Genomic DNA, 25,316 nt, shown 5'->3' on the forward strand with positions numbered 1-25,316 from the left:
ATGGTGGAGAGCAGAGTCAGAGAGGACTCCTGTTGGTCTCTAGGGGTCCCAGGTGAGTCTGAAAGAGCTGGGGCTGGGCAGCCTGGAGAAGGGAAGGCTCCAGGGAGACCTTGCAGCAGCACTTCACTGTCTGAGGGAGACCTACAGGAAGGCTGGGGAGGGACTGCTCAGAAGGGCTTGGAGGGATAGGATGAGAGGCAATAGTTTGGAACTGGAGCAGGGGAGGTTGAGGTTGGGCATCAGGAGGAAGTTCTGCACAAGGAGAGTGGTGAAATGCTGGAACAGGTTGCCCAGGGATGTGGTTGAGGCCCTGGAGACATCCAAGATGAGACTTGCTGTGGCCCTGGGCAGCCTGCTGTAGCTGGAGGTGTCCCTGCTGCCTGCAGGGGGGTTGGCCAAGATGACCTTAGAGGTTCTCTTCCAAACCCAATGCAATCTGTGACTCTGAGTCCAAACTGCACTGAATTCCATTGTGCAGAGCAATTTGGTCCCCTGGATGATTTGTCTGCCCTGTGGCTTCACTCCAGCTCATGTTATTTGCACTAAACTGATGAATCAGCTGTCCTGCTGATGCTCTCTCTTCACTCCTCTGGCCTGCTGGAGCCAACATTCCTCACCCAAATCCAGCTCTTCCCCAGCAGCTCAGCTTCTCTGTGTTGGGTCACAGTCTCATCAGCTGCAGAGGAGCTGCTCCATGCTCTCCTACAGCACTGCAAGGAGCTCCTGCAGCTTCTGGTCTCCAGCCACCACTGTAGGGGCTGCCTAGGGCTGGAGGAGTGAGAGCTGTGTGGATGGGCTGTGGTTATCCTGAGTATGAAGATTCCTCTGCTGTTCCTACAGATATTAGGTGTGGGAAAAGTGACTTCTGTGGGATCTCCAGGCAGGGAAGCTGGAACAAGGGAAGATGCCAGCTCTGGAGCCAGGGAAGCAGAGGGATCATGCTGTCATCCTTGGGTTATGCCTTGCTGCTGCTCTTGTTGTGGCTGTCCAGAGTAAGTGAACACAAAGAGGGAGCCAAGGGATAAACTAAGAGCCCTCAAAGGAATCTCCTGGGGTTCACAGGACCTGGGTCCTGCCTTTGCATTTCCAGATCACTGTAAATCTGTGTGATCAGGATCCATCTCCCTTTGCCTTTTCTCCTCTCTCTCTGTAAAGTGGACATCAAATTACTGCAGCTGAAGAGGTGCAGTAAGTCACCCAAAGTGGGGAGAGGAAAGGATTCATCTGCAGTCTGTGTGTGCCCAGCCTCTGAAAGTGCTGCATGAGGTGTGAGGAGCAGACAGGACCTCCTAGGGCAATGCTCCTGCTCTGTCCCTGCCAGCCTCAGCCATCCCAGAGAAGGGAACACAAGAAGTTGTGGACACCTCATCCCTGGAGGTGTTTCAGAGCAGGCTGGATGAGGCTTTGAGCAACCTGCTGTGGTGGGAGGTGTCCCTGCCCATGGGGGGTTTGGAACTGAATGATTTTTAAGGTCCCTTCCAACCCAAACCACTCTGGGATCCTATGAGCCCCAGTCACAGGCTGTGCTTCTCCTCTCTGTTCCTACTTTTAAGGACTTCTGAGGCCCCCAAAGTGTCCTCAAGAGGACCCTCAGAGTAAATCAGGCCAGAGCTCCTACTGCTTTAGAATCATAGAGTCAATAAGGTTGGAAAAGACCTCAGAGATCATCCAGTCCAACCTATCACCCAACACCTCAAGACTACTAAACCATGGCTCAAAGAGCCACATCCAATCCCCTCTTGAACACCTCCAGGGATGGGGACTCCACCACCTCCCTGGGCAGCACATCCCAATGGCCAATCTCTCTTGCTGGGAAGAACTTTCTGCTCACTTCCAGCCTAAACTTCCCTTGGCACAGCTTGAGACTGTGTCCTCTTGTTCTGGTGCTGGGTGCCTGGGAGAAGAGACCAACCCCCAGCTGGCTACAACCTCCCTTCAGGGAGTTGGAGAGAGGAAGAAGGTCTCCCCTGAGCCTCCTCTTTTCCAGGCTGAGCAACCCCAGCTCCCTCAGCCTCTCCCCCCAGGGCTGTGCTCCAGACCCCTCCCCAGCCTTGTTGCCCTTCTCTGGAGTCCCTTCTCATGCCTACCTAAACCATGGCTCCAAGAGCCACATCCAGTCCCCTCTTGAACACCTCCAGGGGCGGTGACTCCACCACCTCCCCGGGCAGCACACCCCAATGGCCAATCTCTCTTGCTGGGAAGAACTTTCTGCTCACCTCCAGCCTAAAGCTCCCCTGGCACAGCTTGAGCCTGTGTGCTCTCGTTGTGCCGCTGGGTGCCTGGGAGAGAAGGGCTCCGCTGCCAGCCTCTCGCTGACGGAGCTGCCGTGTCTCTAGGTGCCTGCAGCGCTCCCCCACGCCTGGTGTCTGCGGAGCTCAAGGAGGAGTTCCTTGGCCTCAGCACCTTTGCCGTCAGAGCCAAGGTGGAGTACCGGTGCCGGCCTGGCTACGTCAGGGCCGCTGAGGCCTCCAACGTCTTCGTCTGCGGCCGGAACGGCGACTGGCACGGCCCGGCCGAGCCCTGCCTGCGTGAGTACGGCCGGCCCCGCGCCCCGCGCCTGCCTGCTGGGGCACGGCTGACCTGCTGCCCCCCACCGGCTGTGCCACGCTGCCAGCTGCCCTCTGCTTGGAGGTGCTCGAGGTGCTGCATGAAGCCTTGAGCAGCCTGGGCTGGTGGGAGGTGTCCCTGCCCGTGGAAGTGGATGAGCTTCGAGGTCCCTTCCAAGCTAAACCGTTGCGTGACTGCTCCATGATGGCCATAGCTGGGACAAAGCTGGACAGCCAGTATTCCTTGTGCAGGTATCCAGGGAGGGGGATGACTGGCAGGGGTTGCAAGGGAGCACTCAGTTGTATCACAGAATCACCAAGGTGGGAAGAGACCTCAAAGCTCAGCGAGTCCAACCTGGCACCACAGACCTCATGGCTAAACCATGGCACCAAGGGCCACATCCAGTCCCCTCTTTCCTTCAGGACTGTCCTGCCTCAGGCTCACTTACTGAGCTTTCTTGCCTTTCCTTCTCAGGATGATCCAAGCTAGAAGGCCAAGGGCTGTTAGGAGAGCTAAGAAACAGACAAGTTAGAAAACAGACAAACAAAGCCTGGTCTCTCCCTGGAGGTGTTCAAGGCCAGCTTGGATGAAGCCTTGAGCAGCCTGGGCTGGTAGGAAGTGTCCCTGCCCATGGCAGGGGGTTGGAGCTTGGATGATCTTCAATGTCCCTTCTAACCCAACCCATTCTATGACTATGCTATGATGGCAAAAGCTGGAATCTGCTTTGATGCTGGCTGTGGTCCTTGCTGACTCACAGGATGGTCTTCTGCCCAGGCACTTTGTAACTCTCTGTTCCAAGAAAGTCTTTCAGGCTGGCAGTAGGAGGTGAGGAAACACTCTCACACGTGCCAGGGGTGCTGCAGAACCTTTGCCTGCAGAGGCTGGCTGCAGGTCATGGCCCACATCTGAAGGGGACCTACAGGAAGGCTGGGGAGGGACTGTTCAGAAGGGCTTGGAGGGATAGGAGGAGAGGCAATGGTTTGGAACTGGAGCAGGGGAGGTTGAGGTTGGGCATCAGGAGGAAGTTCTGCACAATGAGAGTGATGAAATGCTGGAACAGGTTGCCCAGGGATGTGGTTGAGGCCCTGGAGGCATTCAAGATGAGACTTGATGTGGCCCTGGGCAGCCTGCTGTAGCTGGAGGTGTCCCTGCTGCCTGCAGGGGGCTTGGCCAAGATGATCTCTGAGGATCCCTTCCAACCTGCTGCAATCAGGGAAGCTGTGCAGGTCCTAACAGCATCATGGATCAGGGAATGATTTAGGGTTGGAAGGCAAACCTGGAGGTCTCTGCTCCAGCCCTTTGCTCAGCACTGGAGGAATTTTCTGCTTTCCTGCTGCCTTTTCCCAATTCCTCAAGAAACTGCAACCAGAACTAACTCTGTTGTCCCCCCAGCAAGGCTCTGCAGCTACCCTGGAGAGCCTGACAATGGCAGACTCATCCTGGCAGGAAAGTTCTACTTTGGCTCAGCAGTGAACTTCACCTGCAACACTGGGTAAGCCAGGAGCACTCAGGGCATGGAGCCTCTTCCTCCCCACTCATTCTGCTCAAGCCTTTCCCCTCTAGACTCCAGGCTGTGCTCTCAGAAACCCTCCCAGTGTGTAGGTGCCCACAAACAGTGAATGAAATATCACAGCCTCTGGAATGCCCCAGCAGGATGGCTCTGGGGGGGAACAGCTGAGGGACCTGGGGTTGTTCAGCCTGGAGAAGAGGAGGCTGAGGGGAGACCTCCTTGCTCTTTGCAACTCCCTGACAGAGGTTGAAGTGAGCTGGGGGTTGGTCTCTTCTCCCAAGTGACTGGCAACAGAACAAGAGGAAGTGGCCTCAGATTGCACAGGGGGAGCATTGGGTTGGACATGAAGAACAATTTCCTTGCTGCAAGAGAGGTCAGGGATTGGAACAGGCTGCCAAGGGAGGTGGTGGAGTCTCCCTCCCTTGGAGGTGGTGGAGTCTCCCTCCCTTGGAGGTGGTGGAGTCTCCCTCCTTTGGAGGTGGTGGAGTCTCCCTCCCTTGGAGGTGGTGGGGTCTCCCTCTTGGAGGTGGTGGGCTCTCCCTCCCTGGAGGTGGTGGGGTCTCCCTCCCTGGAGGTGGCCAAGAAAGGTGTGGATGTGGCACCTGGGGCCACGGTTTAGTGGCCACGGCGTTGTTGGGCTGCTGGTTGGCCTGGGATGGTCTTGGAGGCCTTTTCCAACCATTCTGTGGACCACACCAAAACTGAGTCTGTAGAGTGACTTCCCCTTCTGTGTCCTGCAGGTACAGACTGGTTGGAAGTCCTCAGATCCACTGTGTCCTGGCCAATGGGATTGTTACCTGGGACGGAGACATTCCCTTATGTGAGGGTAAGTGGATTGCTCCTGCATTGATCTGCTGCTTAGATGTCACTGGGGGGGACGACACAGAAGCTGTCACCTTGCCCTGCTGAGGGTTTCAGCAGTTTGATGCATGGGGGAGTCTGGAAAGCTTTACTATTTGGTTTGGTTTGGTTCTTGCATCATCCTACAGGGAAAAAAACCACCAGCAGCTTCCCTCCCCCTCTGGCAGTCAGGCAGCTGCCAACAGCCCAGCCCTTGGCATCCCACCTGCCAGCCACCAGCTCAGCCTCCTGCCAAAGCCTTTCCACAGCACTTCCCAGAGAACAGAATCATCCATGTGGTCCTTTTGCTGCCTCTTTCACAGGATCACAGGGTGGAAAAGCCCCCTGAGATCATCCAGTGCACCCCAGCCACCACCATGGCTACTGTGCCATGGCCCCCAGTGCCACGGCCACACCGCTCTTGAACCCCTCCAGGGATGGGGACTCCACCACCTCCCTGGGCAGACTGTGCCAATCTCTGACCACTCTGGCAGTACAAAAACCCATTTCCAGATCTCCAATGTGGTGAATTCCAAAGCAGTTGTCACCAGGGGCAGAGCTCTGCTGCCTGTGGGCTGGTGTGCAACTTGCTGCTGCAGCTGGCAGGGTTCTCAGAGACTTGGAACAGGCTCCCCAGGGAGGTTGGTGGAATCTCCATGCCTGGAGATGTTGAAAAGAGGCAGAGATGTGGTGCTGAGGGCCGTGGTTTAGCACCAGCCTTGGCAGTGCTGGACTGAAGGTTGGGCTGAATGAGCTTCAAGGTCTTTTCCAGCCCAACTGATTCTTGCCCCTTCTGGCACCTTGGGTTTCAGGGTTCTGTTCTTACCAGACCTTTGATTTTAAATGACTTTATTCCTCTGTGTCTTCTTCTTCTTCTTCCCTCCCTCCCCAGCAATACCTTGCTTGCCCCCTCCTGAAATAGCTAATGGAGAGCACAATGGAGCTGGCAGGGAGAGCTTTGAGTATGGAGCATCAGTGACTTACAGGTGCCACACTGCCAGGAGGGGAGAGAAGCCTTTCTCCCTGGTTGGAGATGCCTCTATCTTCTGTACCACCACAGATAATGCCAACGGTGTCTGGAGCAAGCCACCCCCAGAGTGCAAAGGTGAGGTGGTCCCAGGGTGAGGTGGGAGCTCTCCAGGGGCATGGCAGCAGCTCCAGCCCCAGCCCCTTCTCCACTGCCTGCTGCACCCTCTGCTGGAGCTTGGAGCTGTCTCTCTCCTTTCTGTTGCTGGAACCAGGGGCTGCACATTGGCCACAGCAACCCCAGGCAGTGCTACAGGCTGGGGGCAGTGGCTGCAGAGCAGCCAGGCAGAAAAGGGACCTGGGGGTAGTGGTTGACAGCAGCTGAACATGAGCCAGCAGTGTGCTCAGGTAGCCAAGAAGGCCAATGGCATCCTGGCCTGGATCAGGAACAGGGAGGTCATTGTGCTCTGTGCTCAGCACTGCTGAGGCCACACCTGGAGTCCTGTGTCCAGGTCTGGGCTCCTCAGGTCAGGAAAGAGGTTGAGCTGCTGGAAGGTGTCCAGAGAAGGGCAACAAAGCTGGGGAGGGGTCTGGAGCACAGCCCTGGGAGGAGAGGCTGAGGGAGCTGGGGTTGCTTAGTCTGCAGAAGAGGAGGCTCAGGGGAGAGCTTCTTGCTCTCTCCAACTCCCTGAAGGGGGGATCTGATCAATAAATATTTAAAGGATGGGAGGCAGGAGGATGGGGCCAGGCTTTTGTCAGTGGTGCCCAGGGACAGGACAAGGGGCTATGGGCACCAACTTGAACAGAAGCAATTCCATCTGAGCATGAGGAGAAGCTTCTTTGGTGTGAGGGTGCTGGAGCCCCGGAGCAGGCTGCCCGGGGGGGTGGCAGGGAGCTTCCAAGCCCTCCCTGGCCATTGTGATGCTGGGCAAGCTGCTGTGGGTGCCCTGTTGAACCTCTCTGCTCCTTTCCCTGCTGCAGTGGTTACCTGTGAGCACCCCAACATCCCCAATGGGAGGCTGCTGAGCGGGTTCCAGGTTTCCTACAGCTACCAGGACACCATCCTCGTGGACTGCAACTTCCGCTACAGCCTCAGCGGCAGCGACACCTCCACCTGCAAGGAGGATGGCCTCTGGGACCCCCCCCTGCCCCTCTGCCAGCTCAGTAAGCCTGGTGGACCCAGCACTGCCCCACCTCACCCAGCAGCTGTGCTTTTCAAGTTGGTTCCCACCCCTCTAAGAGGGTCAGGACTTGGGAGTGAGGGCTCCGGGAGTCGCTTCTGGGGGTTCGGGGCCAATCCCTCTCTGGCACTCAAGGAATTTATGACTTGAGGCCATAGAGGCTCAGCTGTGCTGTCCAGTGGAGGCTCCACAGGTGCTGGGGGGACCTGGAGCATCTCTGTGAGGAGCAAAGGCTGAGGAGCCTGGAGAAGAGCAGCCCCAGAGGGGATCTGAGCGATGCTCAGCAAGGGCTAAAGGGTGAGGGGCAAGAGAAGGGGGCCAGGTCCTTTCAGGGCTGTTGGAACTGGATGACCTTGAGGGTCTCTTGCAACCCAAACCATTCCATGGTCTGTGAATCACTGAGCACAGACCACCAGCTGCATCTCAGAAGAGCACCACCAGCCCATGACTTTTACCCCAGTGCTCTCTGGGTTCTTTGGTTCCATACCACTGTGGACCCTCCTTGATTTGGCACTGGCCCTGACCCTAATTTGCTGCCCCCTTGATTTGGCACTGGCCCTGACTTGATGCCTCCTTGATTTGGCACTGTTCCTAACTTGATGCCCCCTTGATTTGGCACTGTCCCTGACTTGATGCCCCCTTGATTTGGCACTGTCCCTGACTTGATGCCTCCTTGATTTGGCCCTGGCCCCAGTTTGATGTCTCTCTCCTAGGCAGCTGTGACAGCCCTCCAGATGTGGCCAATGCTGTGAAGGCAAAGCTGGCTGGGAACCTGTTCCCCGTGGACACCATCGTTACCTATGAGTGCAGAGAGGGCCACAGGTTCAGCCCAGGAGAAACCACCAGGCACATCAAGTGTCTGCCAGATTTCACATGGTCTGAAGCTCCACAGCCTTGTGAAAGTGAGTGCAGCTTCCTTCAGCTTCCTGCCACCTGGCAGAATGATTCCTGAGTGAAGAAACAGGCTGGGCAGACGGGCAGAGCCCAAGGGCATGAGACTGAACACATCCAAGTGCCAGGGGCTGCACTTCGGCCACAGCAACCCCAGGCAGTGCTACAGGCTGGGGGCAGAGTGGCTGAGAGCAGCCAGGCAGAAAGGGACCTGGGGGTGCTGGTTGATAGTAGGCTGAACACGAGCCTGCAGTGTGCCCAGGGGGCCAAGAAGGCCAAGGGCATCCTGGCCTGAATCAGGAACAGTGTGGCCAGCAGGAGCAGGGAGGTCATTGTGCTCTGTGCTCAGCACTGGTTTGGCCACTCCTGGAGTCCTGTGTCCAGTTCTGGGCTCCTCAGGTTAGGAAAGATGTTGAGCTGCTGGAAGGTGTCCAGAGAAGGGCAACAAAGCTGGGGAGGGGTCTGGAGCACAGCCCTGTGAGGAGAGGCTGAGGGAGCTGGGGTTGCTTAGCCTGCAGAAGAGGAGGCTCAGGGGAGACCTTCTTGCTCTCTCCAACTCCCTGAAGGGAGGTTGTAGCCAGGTGGGGGTTAGTCTCTTCTCCCAGGCAAGCAGAACAAGAGGACACAGTCTCAAGCTGTGCCAGGGGAGGTTCAGGCTGGATGTTAGGAAGAAATTCTTCCCAGCAAGAGAGATTGGCCATTGGGATGTGCTGCCCAGGGAGGTGGTGGAGTCCCCATCCCTGGAGGTGTTTAGGAGGAGCCTGGCTGAGGCACTTGGTGCCACGGTTTAGTTGATTAGATGGTGCTGGGTGACAGGTTGGACTGGATGATCCTGGGCAGTGGCTTCACACTTGCTACCTTTTGGCTTTTCTCAGGAATTCTTTGCCCAAATCCAGACATCAGGAATGGGAAGGCTGTGTTTGCCTGGGAGAAGAAAGAGCATTATGTGTTTGGAGACAGTTTGCAAGTGACCTGCAACGACGGCTACAGCTTCAAAGATCATCCCAGCCAGGTTGTCCTTTGGTGTCTCAGTGATGGGAGCTGGGATCCACCAGTGCTGGAGTGCACTCCAGGTAGGTCAGAGCTGGAAGTGGTAGCCAAGAAGGATTTTGCTCCTCTGCTCTGCACCCCACATCTGGTAGCCAAGGAGGATTTTGCTCCTGGGCTCTGCACCCCAGATCTGGTAGCCAAGGAGGATTTTGCTCCTGGGCTCTGCACCCCAGATCTGGTAGCCAAGGAGGATTTTGCTCCTGGGCTCTGCACCCCACATCTGGTAGCCAAGGAGGATTTTGCTCCTCTGCTCTGCACCCCACATCTGGTAGCCAAGGAGGATTTTGCTCCTCTGCTCTGCACCCCACAACTGGTAGCCAAGGAGGATTTTGCTCCTGGGCTCTGCACCCCACATCTGGTAGCCAAGGAGGATTTTGCTCCTGGGCTCTGCACCCCACATCTGGTAGCCAAGGAGGATTTTGCTCCTGGGCTCTGTACCCCAGATCTACTCTTCCCAGGTTAACTTGAAAGAAGCTGGTGAGGAACTGTGGAGATTGAAGGGAGCTGGGGTTTGGTCTCTTCTTCCTAGTACCAAGTGGTAGGATAAGAGGAAATGGCCTCAAGTTGCCCCAGGGGAGGTTTAGGTCGGGGATTAGAAGAAACTTCTCCACTGAAAGGGTTCTCAGCCACTGGCACAGGCTGCTCAGGGAGGTGGTAGAGTCCCCATGCCTGGAGGTGTGGGACCTTGTGTGGCCATGGCAGCTGGGGACATGTTTTAGTGGCCATGGTGGTGCCAGGTTGATGGCTGAGGAGTTCCCAGCTGAAACAATTCTCTGGTTCTGTGAACCAGGCAGCAGAAGATCCAAAGAGATCATTCCATTAGTTTGGGACCTGCAGGGGAAAGGTTTTGGCCAGGGACTGAGCTGGAGCCTGGGAGGTGGGATGGCAAAAGGTTGCATGCTGGTGGCTTTCAGAGGCTTAGGAGGCTCCTAAGAAGCCTGGGAGACTGCTGGAAGGACATGTGGTTTGTGCTTTGGACAGTGGCTGGGCTGCTTTGCTGACACAAGGCTGGGGAGCAGAGGTTGTTCTCAGGGCATTTCCTCTCTCAGAACAAAATGTAACAGCATAAAAAAACCAACCCTGAGACTGCTGACACTGCTCACCCAGCACTGGGCACCAGAGCTACAGCAGTCAGCTGCTGGGAGCAAAACCCTGCCAGGAGGACAGGGCCAGCTCCACCTCACAGGCCAGCCAGCCCCAGAGCATGGATGATTCCTTGTCCTGGCCCTAATGCTGCCTGTGAGGTGCTCAGCACCCTCATGAGTACACCTGGAGGAGCCAACAGCCCCTGGGCAGACTGCAGGGGGGGTGTGTGTGGTGCTGAGATCCCCAGGGGCTTGGCCAGGCATGGACCCGGCTCTGCAGTGTGTTCCTTTCTGCCCAGCCTCAGGAAAACCTGCCTGGAGAAGCTGAGCCTCCCTTGGAGCTGCAAAGGAAGCCTTCAGCCCTGCAGCTGGCTGCCAGTCCCTGCTTTCCCCCAGGGTTTAGATGTTCTTCCTGCAGGGAGAGCACCATCCCTGCAGTTCTGACCCTCACACAGTGTCCTTTGCTCCCTCTGCTTTCCAGAACCTCGTTGCCCAAAGCCAGACTTTGCTCATGGAAGACAGCTTGATGGAAGCCAAAGTGACTACAGAGCTGGGACCCAGCTAAGGCTGGTGTGTGATGCAGGCTATGTCCTCAGGGGCCAGGACACCACCACATGTCAGCATGATATGAGCTGGAGTCCCTCCTTACCATTCTGTGAGAGAGGTAGGTGTGAGCACTGAGCAGAGAGCTCCTGCATCACTGCTCAGCCCCAGCAGGCAGTGGGTGCCCTGCTTCAGGCCCCAGGTTGCACCCAAGGCAGGTTTAGGTTGGATATCAGGAGAAACTTCTGCCCTGAAAGGGTTCTCAAAGGCTGGCCCAGGCTGCCCAGGCAGGTGGTTGAATCCCCATCCCTGGAGGTGTTTCCAGGAGGTGGAGATGTGGTGCTGAGGGCCATGGTAGGGAATGGTTGGACTGTATGACCTAAAATGTCTTTCCCAACCAAAATGCTTCTCTGATTCTAAGGTCTGGAGAACAGGGTGGGGAGCATGGGCTCATGATGGTCCTTCCAGCTCATGGGCTGGAAGTTTTGGGGTGTCCTCTCCCAGACATAAGACCCAGGTAGGTCTTGAGCAAGAAGTGGGAACTTCTCCACTTTGAGGGTGGCAGAGCACTGGAACAGGCTGGCCAGAGAGGTGGTGGTGGAGTCTCCATCTCTGGAGTCATTCCAAAGCCACCTGGATGCCATCCTGGGCAAGCTGCTGTGGGTGCCCCTGCTTTGGCAGGGAGGCTGGACTGGATGATCTCCAGAGGTCCCTTCCAACCCCACCATTCTGTTGCCTTTCCTACCAATTCCCTTTGTTTCACAGTCTGTGACCCCCCTCCACAAATCAGCAATGGGCAGCACTCTGGCTTGGGACAGGAGCACTTCTCCTATGGAGCAGAGGTGACCTACAGCTGTGCAGAGGGGCTGGCCCTCGTTGGGGATGCCTCCATCTACTGCACCTCTGAAGATGGAGTGAACCTGGCCTGGAGTGGGCCTGCCCCAGAGTGCAAGGGTGAGTGGTGTCTCCTCTGTGGGCTCAGACTGAGGCCAGAGCCTGGGCATGATGGGGAGGCTAAGCCCCAGCATCACTGCCTGCTCTGCTCCAGAGCCTCCAAACCCAGAGCACTTCCATGCCCATGCAGCTCCTCCAGCTCCTGTGTGAAGGTCTCAGCATCATGAGCTGCTCAACAGCAGCAGGGGCTGGCAGGGGCTGCCTGGGGGCTGCTGGAGAACAGAAGGGATGAGAGAGCATCATGAAGAGCAGCTCTGCCCCTCCTGCCCTGGGTGCCTGTGGTGCCTGGGGCAGGGCAGCAGCCACCCCCAGCTCTGCTCTCTTCCTGCAGTGGTTCGGTGCCCCAGGCCCGCAGTGGAGAGGGGCAGGATGGTTCCCCAGAGGTTCACCTTTCCCTACAAGGCCACTGTGAGGTTCTCCTGTGATGAAGGCTTCATGCTGCATGGTGCTGCTGAGAGCCAGTGCCTGAGTGACAGCTCCTGGCACCCTCCTCTGCCCACCTGCCAGCCAGGTGGGTACCAGCGCTGCGCAGATGCCCCCCAGGGGCTTTGCACAGGCTGCTGCTGCTGCTGCTTTGACTCACCAGCAAGGGGGGGAATTTTCAGGGGGTTTTCTCCTCTGGCTCTTCTCTTTACATGGGTTTGTTGTTTGGCTTTTGTCCTCCTCTCAGTTCGGTGTTTCAAGCCCTCTGGCCAGGGCGTCCCAGTGGTTCGGCCGCAGAAGCTGTGGTATGAGGTGAACGAAACTCTCTCCTTCCACTGCCAGGCTGATGGCTACCCAAAAGAAAACTCCAAAGCCACCTGCTCAGCCAATGGCACCTGGGTACCACCCCTCACCTGTGTAAGTACCACCAACATCCCCAGGCTTTGCCTGGACCTTGTGGTCTTTTCTCCCAGGTAACTGCTGCTGGAGAGCTGCTCACTCGCTGCAGCTCCCTGAAAGGAGGTTGGAGTGAGAGGGGGGTTTGGTCTCTTCTCCCTTGGGATAGGACAAGAGGAACTGAGAGAATCATGGGAGGGATCTCTAGAGATCAGCCAGTCCAACCCCCTCTGCCAAACCCAAGGGCAAGCCCCACAGGACCAGGCTGGATGAAGCATTGAGCAGCCTGGTCTGCGGGGAGGTGTCCCTGCCCACGGGGCATGGGGGTTGGAACAAGGTGATCTTCCAGGTCCCTTCCAACTCAATCCATCCTATGGTTGTTCTACAGGAAGGCATCCAGCAGGTTCTGAAAGCCTGCAGAGAGGGAGACTCAAGCTGCAGCAGGGGAGGCTTAGGTTTGGGCATCAGGAAAGAAATGTCTTTGCTGCCAGAGTGGTCAGGGCTTGGCACAGGCTGCCCAGGGAGGTGCTGGAGTCCCCAGCCCTGGATGGGCTTCAAGGAATGTGTGGCCATGGCACTTGGGGCCATGGTTCAGTGGCTATGGTGGGGTTGGGTTGCAGGTTGGACTGGATGACCTTAGAGCTCTTTTTGGTTGGGTGGTTTCTAGCCTGGAGCAGCGCTGGTCTGACCTCAGGCACGTGATGGCTCTGCTGCAATTGGTCTGACCCAAGTGAGGGGCTTGCAGCAGGGAGGGAGGGGAGGGCTGCTCAGCACCTAGGCCCTGCAGCAGCCTCATGCCAGCTCTCTTTGCTTCCTTCCAAAGCAAAAGTTCCCAGTGTGTGAGAGGATTCTTCGCAACGCTGAACCTTTCCAGTGTGGAATTCCTATGGCAGACCTCAAAACCCTGCTGGAGGTCCAGAAACTCTACCTGGAGGTTAACAGGCTGCTGAGATCCTCCCCCTGACTGTCCTCCCTGGCACCAGGGGAGCCCATCCTCTGGGTGTGGGGAGTGATCCCGTGGACCTGAGGGAGGGGTTTATGGCTTTGTGATTCACTCAGATGCTTCAGCAGCCTGGACAACATTTATCAGCCAGGGAAGGGTTTGGGTCACGGGGAAGGGTGGCCAGAAAGTGACCTCTTCTGGCTCTTTCTGTTAGAGCTCACCTGGGCTGGCTTTCTCCATCACTTTATACAGTGGAAAGCTTTCCATTTAGGGTGCTTAGAATCAGAGGCTTGGGGTTGGGGGGGGGGGGGGGGAGGGACCCTTCAAGATCAATAAATGAATCCAGCCAGCTATGTTTGCTCTACTGACAAGTGCTCAGTTAGAAAGGAACTGAGTGGGAAGAGGCTCTTTGGGGGTGCTGAGCATGGGCAGGGTGCTCAGAGCCACCAGCCTGTGCTAACCCCCCAGCTGCCGTGCCCCAGCTGCCATCCAGCACAGCCAATTGCTACTCTGCCCACATCTTGCATCCATGACTGTGACCAAGCACTTCACTGTGACCTTCAGAGCAGGCATGATGAAGGAAACCTCAGAGCCTGGCTTCTAGCAGGGCAGAAATGCCAGGTGTGCTTCCCAAGCAGGCTGGATGTGCCCCAGGCCATGGGGGTGCCCCTGGCTGCCCCTTGGTGGGTGCAGATGTTGGAGATGAGTGTCCAGGAAGAAGAGGCTCCAGTTTTGCTGCACCCTGCAGGAAAGGGGAAGTGCTCTGGCAGCTCACAGCTTGTGCTGGGCCCCACCAGATCCCAATAAAGCTGCAGTTGCAATGAGAGCTGTCTCTGGCTTTGAATCACTCTGTCCTAGCTCTAGAGCTGCCTCAGGAGTCGTTCTTGAGTCAATCACAGAAGCATTGAAGTTAGGAAAGGCCTCTGAGATCATCACATCCAACCTCCTACCCAACACCTCTGCTAGACCATGTCCTGAAGGCAGGTGATTGATCAGGCACAGAGGGCTGCAGCTCCTCTCAGGGCAGCACAGGGAGGTCTTTGCACAGCAGCCTCACCCCCACCCACTGCAGAGGTGAGGCCAGGATGCTGCAGGGTCCTTCTAGCTGGGAAAGAGCTTTCTCCCCACTGTCCCCACCCAGAAAGGATAGGATAGGATAGGGTAGAATAGAGTAGAGTAGAATAGAATAGAATAGAAGAATAGAATAGAATTAACCAGGATGGAAAAGACCTTAGAGATTGAGTCCAACCTCTCACCCAGCACCATCTAATCAACTAAACCATGGCACCAAGTGCCTCATCCAGGCTCTTCTTGAACACCTCCAGTGATGGTGACTCCACCACCTCCCTGGGCAGCACATTCCCATGGCCAATCTCTCTTTCTATTAAGAACTTCTTCCTAACCTCCAGCCTGAACCTCCCCTGGCACAGCTTGAGACTGTGCCCTCTTGTTCTGGTGCTGCTTGCCTGGGAGAAGAGACCAAGCCCCACCTGGCTAGAGCCTCCCTTCAGGGAGTTGTAGAGAGCAAGAAGGTCTCCCCTGAGCCTCCTCTTCTCCAGGCTAAGCAACCCTAGGAAGCAGAGGAGACTTCCTGTCCAGAGAGCTCAGGGAGGGCAGCCCCTTGCCTGGGGAGGTCAGAAGGGCTTGGGGGGGTGGCTTGTCTGACCTGTCCCCAACTTCCCTCAGCTGCTTCCACTTCCCCAGCAGGCTCAGGGCAGAGAGAGGCTCTCTCCTTCCTGCAGGTCCCTACACCATGCTGGGATCTCTCCTCTGGCCAGGGCAGCTCCTGGCAGTGGTGGTGGTGGCGGTGCAGCCAGGCAGGAGTCCGGGTGAGTGTCACTCCTCTGCTCTTTCCTTTGCTTCTGTGGCTCAGCTCTGCTTAGGGATCAGCTGCCTACCGGTGGGGTAAGTGAAGTGCAGCAGGAGACCTTCCTCTAGCTGAAGTCACTGCTAACCTGCTGGGGGTGCCCTGCTTCAGCAGGCAGCTCGGGCTGGGTGATCTCCAGAGGTCTTTTCCAAGCCCCTCCATGCTGGGCTGCTGCAGCCTCTTTCCATGCCTGATGCTCTTGTAAGGGCAACCTGAGCTCAGTGTCAACTTCTCCTCTTCAGCTGCACCTCTCCACCCATGCAAAGAGCCACCCAAAATTCCCAGGGCTTTTCAGAGGTCTTCTGTTGGGACCTGGGTTCCCTTGGGGACCAGTGTGTGAGGTGCAGCTGGCTCAGAAGCCATGGGCTTGTCCCTGTGAGAGCCCAGGGCCAGGGCTCCTGCCTGCAGAGCATCTTCTGCTCTGGACTGTAGAACCTGTGTTGCAGGGAATGGATCACCCTTTGCTTCAGCCATCCATGAGCTAGCTGGGAAGTTGTTCCCAGGGTCAGAAGATGTCTTTATGGTCTGAGGTTATTGGTAAGAAGGGGGAAGAGTCAATTAGACAAGGAAGAGGATTTGGCCATTTCATTGCAAGGGCCACAGTCACCGATTTGAGTGGCGTGAGGCTGATGCCCAGGTTGAGGCTGATGCCCAGGATGATGCTGAAGCCCTGAGGCAGCCTGGAGACATGTGAAGGGAACTGGTGCAATGTGTGCACACCACAGGCTGACCTCAGAAGAGAAGTGGAGGTTTGCTGACTAGTAAATGTCTCTGGGAAGAGGAGGAAAGGGCAGTTTCTGCCTGAGAGTTGATAGTTCCTTTGTTAACAGCCATTTGGGGACACTTCTCCTGTGCCTCAGCACCTCCCTGCAGAGGCAGCTGCTGCTCCCCCAGCCGCCAGCACCACCCTTACCCCTTCTTTGGGTTGTTTTTAATCAATTCACCATGCTTCTCAGTCCACTTCCCAGCCCCAAACGTTCCCAAAGGGGTAGCAGTGCCTAAGGTGGAGCTTGGAAAAGCAAGGTGGGAGGAGGGAGTTGTTCTTTCCATAGCTGTGTTTGGGAAGCAAAGCCCTCAGCCCTTCTGCTTTCCATAGCTGTGTTTGGGAAGCAAAGCCCTCAGCCCTTCTGTTTTCTGGTGCTCCACAGGGTTCTTGTGTCCCATCCCACACGTCCTACATGGGCAGCTGAGACCTGCCCAGAGCGGCCCCTACAGCAGCTCAGCCACTCTGGAGTGTGACGAAGGCTACGTCCCCGTGGGAGGCTACACCACCCTGCGCTGCCTGAGCAGTGGCAGATGGCAACCAAGGGCTCCTGCCTGCACCCCAGGTAGGAACAGAGCTCTCTTCCTCCCTTGCCTCATCCAGTTCCAACCCCCCTGCCACGGGCAGGGACACCTCCCACCAGCCCAGCTTGCTCAAGGCTTCATCCAGCCTGGCCTTGAACACCTCCAGGGAGGGATCAGCCACAGCCTCCCTGGGCATCCTGTGCCAGAGTCTCCTCACCCTCACTGGAAAGAACTTCTTCTCAATCTCCAGTCTCAGTCCCCTGTTCCAATTCAAATTCATCCTCCCTCATCCCATCACCACAAGCCCTCATGACAAGCTGTCCCTGGCCAGCAGGAGATGACCTTTAAAGGTCCTTTCCAGCCCAAACCACCCTGCAATACCCCACGGCGATGCTCAGGGTCGCTGCTGCCCCTTCTTGCTCTACCCTTGCCCGGGAGGCAGGCTGGGCTCCCCTGAAGGCAGGGCTCAGCTTCATGCCCAGCAGGTCCTCCCAGCTCTGAGGGTCCACGTTGTCCCCTGCCCTGGCACCAGGTCGCTGCCACCGCCCTCCTGCTGTCAGCAACGCAGACTACCCTCACCAGAACGACTTTCCAGTGGGGACAGCTGTGACCTACTTCTGCAGGCTTGGGTACTCCTTGCTCCCTGATGTCTCTCCAACAACTACCTGCCTTACCAACTTCACCTGGTCCCCAGTCCCACAGCTTTGCCAAGGTGAGTCCAAGGCTGCCTCCGCTTTGGGGGCAAAGCCTCAGTGCACTGCTGGGGAAAGCACAGCTTGCAGCCAGCCACTGCTGCTGCCCTGCCGTGGGCACCTCGTGGGGCAGGGCTTGGGCTCTCCCCAGCAGTTGTTTTTGGTGCTCAAAGGGTGGTGTGGCTGCAAAGCAGCAGCAGAAAGCTGCAGGCCTGGTAAGTTAGCTGCTCAAACCCTTGGTGCAGTGATGGAGGTGGCAACACCTCCAGCACACTTCATGCCTTCAGCACACTTGAGAGCTAGCCAGGATTGTTTCAGCTGGAAAAGGCCTCCAAGATCATCCAGCCCAACCAGCAGCCCACCGTGGCCACGGGTTTAGGATGGGATGGGATGGAATGGAATGGAATGGAATTGAATGGAATGGAATGGAATGGAATGGAATAGAATGGAATGGATTGGAATGGAATGGAATGGAATGGATTGGATTGGAAGGGAATGGAATGGAATGGAATGGAATAGAATGGAATGGAATGGATTGGATTGGATTGGAAGGGAATGGAATGGAATAGAATGGAATGGAATGGAATGGAATGGAATGGATTGGATTGGATTGGAAGGGAATGGAATGGATTGGAATGGAATGGAATAGAATGGAATGGAATGGAATTAACCAGGTTGGAAAAGACCCTTTAGATCATCCAGTCCAACCCATCACTCAACACCATCTAATCAACTAAACCATGGCACCAAGTGCCTCAGCCAGGCTCCTCCTAAATGCCTCCAGGGATGGTGACTCCACCACCCCCCTGGGCAGCACATCCCAATGGCCAATTACTCCTTCTGGGAAGAACAGCCTGAACCTCCCCTGGCACAGCTTGAGACTGTGTCCTCTTGTTCTGCTGCTGGGTGCCTGGGAGAAGAGACCAACCCCCACCTGGCTGCAACCTCCCTTCAGGGAGTTGTAGACAGCAAGAAGGTCTCCCCTGAGCCTCCTCTTCTCCAGGCTAAGCAACCCCAGCTCCTTCAGCCTCTCCTCACAGGGCTTGTTTCTTGAACCCCTCCAGGGATGGGGACTCCACCACCACCTCCCTGGGCAGCCTGTGCCATCCCCTGACCCCTCTTGCAGCAGAGAAATTGTTCCTAACGTCCAAGCACCTCAGAGGGCTTGGACCATTCTGTGTTCCAAGAGCAGTGGGTTCTGGCCCCCAGCTGCCATCCCCTGAAGGTGCCAGGGCTGCTGGGAGAGGTCTGGCAGCATCAACAGCTTCTCTGGGGCAGCCCAGGAGAAAACAGCCCTGTGCAGATGTCTCCTGCTCTGCCCTCCTGACCCAACCCCTGGCAGCTCTTTCTGTTGCTGGTGTTCCTCAGAGGTGCAGTGCCCCAGACCGGCTCTCCCCCACGGCAGGCTGCTGACCCCTGAAAGAGCCAACTACACCTACAGGCAGCAGGTGGAATTTCAGTGTGACCGTGGACATCTGCTGAGGGGCAGCCGGAGGAGCCAGTGCTGGTATGATGGCTCCTGGAGACCTTCTGTGCCCTACTGCGACCAGGGTGAGTGTGAAGTGAGGAGAGCAGGGTGGGTGCTGGGCTGATGGCTCCTGGAGACCTTCTGTGCCCTGCTGTGACCAGGGTGAGTGTCCAGTGGGGAGAGCAGGGTGGGTGCTGGGCTGATGGCTCCTGGAGACCTTCTGTGCCCTGCTGTGACCAGGGTGAGTGTGAAGTGAGGAGAGCAGGGTGGGTGCTGGGCTGATGGCTCCTGCAGATCATCTGTGCCCTGCTGTGACCAGGGTGAGTGTCAAGTGGGGAGAGTAGGGTGGGTGCTGGGCTGATGGCTCCTGGAGATCTTCTGTGCCCTGCTGTGACCAGGGTGAGTGTGAAATGAGGAGAGCAGGGTGGGTGCTGGGTTGATGGAACCTGGAGACCTTCTGTGCCCTGCTGTGACCAGGGTGAGTGTGAAATGAAGTGAACAGGGTGGGTGCTGGGCTGATGGGTCCAGGAGGTCTTCTGTGCCCTGCTGTGACCAGGGTGAGTGTGCACTGTTGGGGGGCAGGGTGGGTGCTGGGGATCAGCAGGACCAGCAGGGAGAAATTCCTGTCACCTGAGCATTGCTCCTCAGAGAGGCTGGGGAGGGTCCTGATCACCAGACTCTGTCCTCATCCTCTGTCAAAACTGGGCTGGATTAAGTGTGGGGAGCCATGGGGCTTGCAGCTGTTTGCTCACAGGACCCCTCAAGGGGTTCCTGACACAATTCCCTCACCCTGCCCCTCAGCAGAATCATGTCTCATGGAAAAGAGGAGGGGATAAGGGAAGGTTGGCTGGAGGGGAGAGGCTGGAGACACGTGGTGTGGTCCTGGGACCGTGCTGGGGATGGGGTGGTTGGCTGGGAGCCCTGGTGGAGGCAGGGGCCAAAGCTGGCAGGCAGCAAGGGGCACTTTGAGGAGAGCAGCCCCAAACGTAAGCATCAAGAGCTGGCCTCTCCTGTCTCCTCCCTGCACTGCTCTTTCCCTGGCCAACGAGGCCAGTCGTGGCTTTTCCTCTCTCTCTTCTCTCCCAGTCTGTGGTCCCCCTCCACAGATCAGCAAGGGGCAGCACTCCAGCGCCGAAGAAGTGAAGTTCCCCTACGGCTCAGAAGTCAAGTACAGCTGTGCAGAGGGGCTGGCCCTCGTTGGCAGCGAGTCCATCTACTGCACCTCTGAAGATGGAGTGAACCTGGCCTGGAGTGGGCCTGCCCCAGAGTGCAAGGGTGAGTGGTGTCTCCTCTGTGGGCTCAGACTGAGGCCAGAGCCTGGGCATGATGGGGAGGCTAAGCCCCAGCATCACTGCCTGCTCTGCTCCAGAGCCTCCAAACCCAGAGCACTTCCATGCCCATGCAGCTCCTCCAGCTCCTGTGTGAAGGTCTCAGCATCATGAGCTGCTCAACAGCAGCAGGGGCTGGCAGGGGCTGCCTGGGGGCTGCTGGAGAACAGAAGGGATGAGAGAGCATCATGAAGAGCAGCTCTGCCCCTCCTGCCCTGGGTGCCTGTGGTGCCTGGGGCAGGGCAGCAGCCACCCCCAGCTCTGCTCTCTTCCTGCAGTGGTTCGGTGCCCCAGGCCCGCAGTGGAGAGGGGCAGGATGGTTCCCCAGAGGTTCACCTTTCCCTACAAGGCCACTGTGAGGTTCTCCTGTGATGAAGGCTTCATGCTGCATGGTGCTGCTGAGAGCCAGTGCCTGAGTGACAGCTCCTGGCACCCTCCTCTGCCCACCTGCCAGCCAGGTGGGTACCAGGCAGGGGCCAAGCCAGTGGCTCCTGTGCCAAGGGGGAGAGGTTGGGGTACAGCATTGTGTGTCTATGTCTGTCCTTGGGGCTCCTCTAGCACATTCTCCTCTGTGCAGAAGGAACAAGCTCCTCAAAGCTGATGCTTACCAGGCAAGAGCTGAATGATCCTCAACACTCCCCTACAAAGGAGGCTCCAGGGTGGGTCTCAGGGGAGACCTTCTGGCTCTCCACAGCTCCCTGACAGGAGGCTGGAGCCAGCTGGGGGTTTGGTCTCTTCTTGCTACTAACAAGTGATAGGATGAGAGGAAATGACCTCAAGTTGCTCTAGGGGGGGTTTGGGATGGAGATTAGAAGACATTGCTTCACTGAAGGGGTTCTCAAAGACTGGCACAGGGTCTCCAGGGAGGTGGCTGAATCCCTGGAGGCATTTCAGTGAGGCAGAGATGTGGTGCTGATGGACCTGGCTTAGCACCAGCCTTGGGAGAGTTAGAGACTGGTTGGATTTAATGACCTCCAAGGGCTTGCCCAACCCAGATGATTCCCTCTCCCTCTCACTGAGCTGCTTCTGCTGTGGCTTTTCCTTTCAGTTCTGTGTCCAGAGCCACAAGTGGCCAATGGGAAGGTGGAAAGCCCTCTGGGGGATCAAAGTTGGTACCCAATGAATGCAACTGTCACTCTGGAATGCCTTCCTGGCTACCACTTCTCAGCTGATGGAGGCAAGGCTTTAGAAGACCCTTGGACAGCCACATGCTTGCCTGATGGCAGCTGGACACCAATGCCCCAGTGTGTAAGTGCCAGGCTCTGGCTGGGGGGATGCTGCCTGGCTTCAAATACCAAAGCCAGCAGCTTGAACTTGCTAAGAGCTTTTGTTTTCTGGGACCAGCAAGGGATGCAGCCTGCTCTGGGGCAGTGCATGGCAGAGGGGCCAGCCCAGAATAGAATAGAATCAGTAAGGCTGGAAAAGACCTCAGAGATCATCAAGTCCAGCCTGGCACCCAACACCTCCTGACAACCAAACCATGGCTCCAAGTGCCACATCCAATCCCCTCTTGAACACCTCCAGGGATGGTGAATGGATAGGATAGGATAGGATAGGATAGGATAGAACAGACCATGTTGGAAAAGATCCTTTAGATCATCCAGTCCAACCTATCACCCCACACCATCTCATCAACTAAACCATGGCACCCAGTGCCTCATCCAGGCTCTTCCTAAACACCTCCAGGGATGGGGACTCCACCACCTCCCTGGGCAGCACATCCCAGTGGCCAATCTCTCTGACTGGGAAGAACTTCTTCCTAACATCCAGCCTGAACCTCCTCTGGCACAGCTTGAGACTGTCTCTTGTCCTGGGTGCCTGAGAGAAGAGCCCAACCCCCACCTGGCTACAACCTCCCTTCAGGGAGTTGCAAAGAGCAAGAAGCTCTCCCCTGAGCCTCCTCTTCTGCAGGCTAAGCAACCCCAGCTCCCTCAGCCTCTCCTCACAGGGCTGTGCTCCAGACCCCTCCCCAGCTTTGTTGCCCTTCTCTGGACACCTTCCAGCAGCTCAATCTCTTTCCTGACCTGAGGAGCCCAGAACTGGACACAGGACTCCAGGTGTGGCCTCAGCAGTGCTGAGCACAGGGCACAATGACCTCCCTGCTCCTGCTGGCCACACTGTTCCTGATGCAGGCCAGGGCTGAGGGGTGGTTGGTTCTCCATCTGCTGCAGAGATACCTCACAGGCTTTTCCCTGGGGTTTGTTCCTTTCTGTTTTTCTTGTTAACAGAAGAGAAAAGAGGCTGCTGCTGTGTGTGAAGAGCTTCATGCCATAGAATCGCTCTTTGACTGTGGTCTGCCTGCAGCTGAAGTGAAAACTCTGCTGGAGGTGCAAAAACTCTACCTGGAGGTTAAAAAGCTAAAGGAGGAGCTCGAAAACCTGCCCAAGTGAGTCCTGCCACACACTGGAGCCACCACCTGGCCTCTGCATGCAGTTTGTGTAGTCACTCTGTGCACACAGAGGCTCCTGGTGGTTTGTGTTGGCATGCCTGCAGCCAGAGAAATAACCACCAGAGCCTGGCAGATGGCTTCTGCCTTGCTGGATGCCTGAGCACAGGGAGGTTCTTGCTCTTCTCCTCGCTCCTGACAAGCACAGGGAGATTGTTGCTCCTCTCTTTGCTCCTGACAAGCTTCCCTCGCTGATTAACAAACCTCTGCTGTCCCCTTTGGTGTCAGGAAGCACAGCAAGGAATGGAATGGAATGGGATGGGATGGGATGGGATGAAATGGAATGGAATAGAATGGAATGGAATGGAATGGAATGGAATGGAATGGAATGGAATGGAATGGAATGGACCAGACCAGGTTGCTTAAGACCTTTGAGATCATCCAGTCCAACCTATCACCCAGCACCATCTGATCAACTAAACCATGGCCTCATCCAGGCTCTTCCTGAACACCTCCAGGGATGGGGACTCCACCACCTCCCTGGGCAGCACATCCCCACGGCCAATCTCTCTCTTGCTGGGAAGAAGTTTCTTCCTAACCTCCAGCCTGAATCTCTCCTGGCACAGCTTGAGACTGTGTCCTCTTGTTCTGGTGCTGGGTGCCTGCAACAAGAGCCCAACCCCCTCCTGGCTACAACCTCCCTTCAGGGAGCTGGAGAGAGCAAGGTGGTCTCCCCTGAGACTCCTCTTCTGCAGGCTAAGCAACCCCAGCTCCCTCAGCCTCTCCTCCCAGGGCTGTGCCCCAGACCCCTCCCCAGCTTTGTTGCCCTTCTCTGGACACCTCCCAGCAGCTCAACATCTTTCCTGACCTGAGGAGCCCAGGGCTGGACACAGGACTCAAGGTGTGGCCTCAATGAAGTGAAGCTTCTCTGAGTCACTGTGCAAACTGTGCTAAGCCAGGAGAAAGGGGCACTGGAGTCCCCAGGGGGAAACTTTTAGCTGAGGTGAATGTCTGGTGTAGGTTTGGCTGGTGGGGAGTGCTGCACCCTCTGCTTGGCCCAAACTCATCCTCTCCTTGCTTTCACTTCCTTTGTCTCAAACCAGCAGTGAAATAAATGCTTGACTTCATGATGTCCCTGTGAATCTACCTTGTGGTTTCTACCCAGCTGCCCCAGGGCAGTGTCATGCAGGTCATTGGTTTCTAGAGGCATCCACTTGCTTATCTCTGGAGTTAAAAGAGGCAACAGGTCCCTGGCCCAGCACCTGGCAGATGTCTGTCTTGGTGTTAGCTTCCCCATCCCTATTTCTGGCAGGCCAATGCTAAGAATAGATGTTGTGAGGATAAGTGCAGAGGTTCTGCCAGCAGAACTTGCTCCTCCTTCCTCAGCAACTGATGATCAGTTCGTGGTGCTCCCTGCTTGCTCCTGCCCTGCAGGACAGTGAGGAAGCTGCAGCTGTAACCATGGGGGGGGGTTTCTCCTCTCTCATGCTGGCTGTAAACCAGGCAGATTTCTAGCCTGCTCCAGAGGTTGCTCTGCAGGAGCTGGGTTGGTCCTTGGGGAGCTGCAGGGAGCATGACAGCTGCCAGGGCTTGGTGGAGCATTCACTGCACAAGTGCCCTGTAGGGGCACCTCATTGTTCTTCTGAGTTGTTAGAACCATAGGCCTGTACCAGTGGGGAAAGACCTCTAAGATCATCCAGTCCAGCCCTCAACCCAACCCCACCATGGCCACCAACCATGGCCACAGGTTTCTTCAACACCTCCAGGGCTGGGGACTCCACCACCTCCCTGGGCAGCCTGTGCCAGTCCCTGAGCACTGCTGCAGCCAATAAGTTTTGCTTCACAGAATCACCAAGGTTGGAAGAGACCTCAGAGCTCATCAAGTCCAACCTGGCACCACAGAGCTCATCACTAAACCATGGCACCAAGTGAGTTGCTTTAAGTGCTGCCAGAGCCTGAAGCCCAACAGCCAGGGAAGAGGAGGTGTCTGTCACCTGCACACAGCAAGAAGCTTGGATAATGCACCCTGTGCACCTCCACATCCCTGCAACATGAGAGGCACTTTCAGACCCACTCCAGCTCCTGTGCCACAGGGGTTGCTGGGCTGGACCCTCCTTCACAGGCTGGAAGGGACCCTCAAAGGTCATCTTGTCCTGCAGTCAGCAGGGACAAGATGTTTAGGCTAGAGGGGAGGAGAAAGTTCCTCACAGAGAGAGTCATTCATCATTGGGATGTGCTGCCCAGGGAGGTGGTGGAGTCCCCATCCCTGGAGGGGTTCAAGAGGGGATTGGATGTGGCACTTGGTGCCATGGTTTAGTCATGAGCTCTGTGGTGCCAGGCTGGACTTGATGAGCTTTGGGGTCTCTTCCAACCTTGGTGATACTGTGACACCTCCAACTAAATCAGGCTGCCCAGGGCATGCCACAGCAATGCTCCTCTCCTTGCTGAGCACACCTGGGACACAGGAAGTGTCTTTATCTCCCTGAGCAAGGGCTGGAACCCCATCAGCACGACTAAGAACCGGGTGTTCAGTCCTGCCTGCACCCAAGAGTGCCTCTGAGTTGGGCTGCCTGATGTCAGGGAGGAGATTTCAGAGGGTTAGTCAGCACACAGATGCCTGAACTCACACCCTGCTGCTTACAGATGACTCAGGCAATCCAGGAGAAAAATAATCAACAAACCAAAAAGGAAAAGGCTCTTTTTTGGGGGGGGGTTGTGTTGTGGTTTGGTTTGGTTTCATTCTGCTTGTGGAGATCTGGGCTGTGCTACCTGCCAGGAAAGAGTGAGGCAGGAATTTTCCTAGCCTGTGGCTGGGCTTGGGTCTTGCCTGCTCTGGTTGAGTTGGGCTTGGGTAAAACTGGGCTGGGCTGGGTAAAGCTGAGCTGCTCAATGCTCACTGCCAGGCTCCTGTCAAATAAAAGGGGTGAGTTATTCCCCCCCACCCCCCATCCCTTATGGT

The 25,316-nt window shown here is 56.6% G+C and overlaps 1 protein-coding gene across 1 annotated transcript; it reads left to right on the plus strand.

Moving 5' to 3' along the window:
* On the plus strand, nt 1-22,648 carry LOC104297271 (complement receptor type 2-like). The gene is made up of 19 exons (XM_054176290.1): nt 1-52; nt 2,337-2,528; nt 3,940-4,039; nt 4,798-4,883; nt 5,790-6,002; nt 6,845-7,027; nt 7,758-7,946; nt 8,832-9,008; nt 10,552-10,734; nt 11,322-11,567; nt 11,899-12,078; nt 12,238-12,407; nt 13,210-13,320; nt 15,213-15,234; nt 16,345-16,524; nt 17,016-17,195; nt 18,544-18,726; nt 19,730-19,918; nt 22,210-22,648. Exons 1-19 carry the CDS (start codon nt 1-3, stop codon nt 22,359-22,361), a joined length of 2,988 nt encoding a protein of 995 aa, XP_054032265.1. The 3' UTR covers nt 22,362-22,648.
* Nucleotides 22,649-25,316: the final 2,668 nt, after the last annotated feature.

The sequence above is a fragment of the Dryobates pubescens genome, chromosome 35 (genome assembly GCF_014839835.1).
Source record: "Dryobates pubescens isolate bDryPub1 chromosome 35, bDryPub1.pri, whole genome shotgun sequence".
NCBI classification, from domain to species: Eukaryota; Metazoa; Chordata; class Aves; order Piciformes; family Picidae; genus Dryobates; species Dryobates pubescens.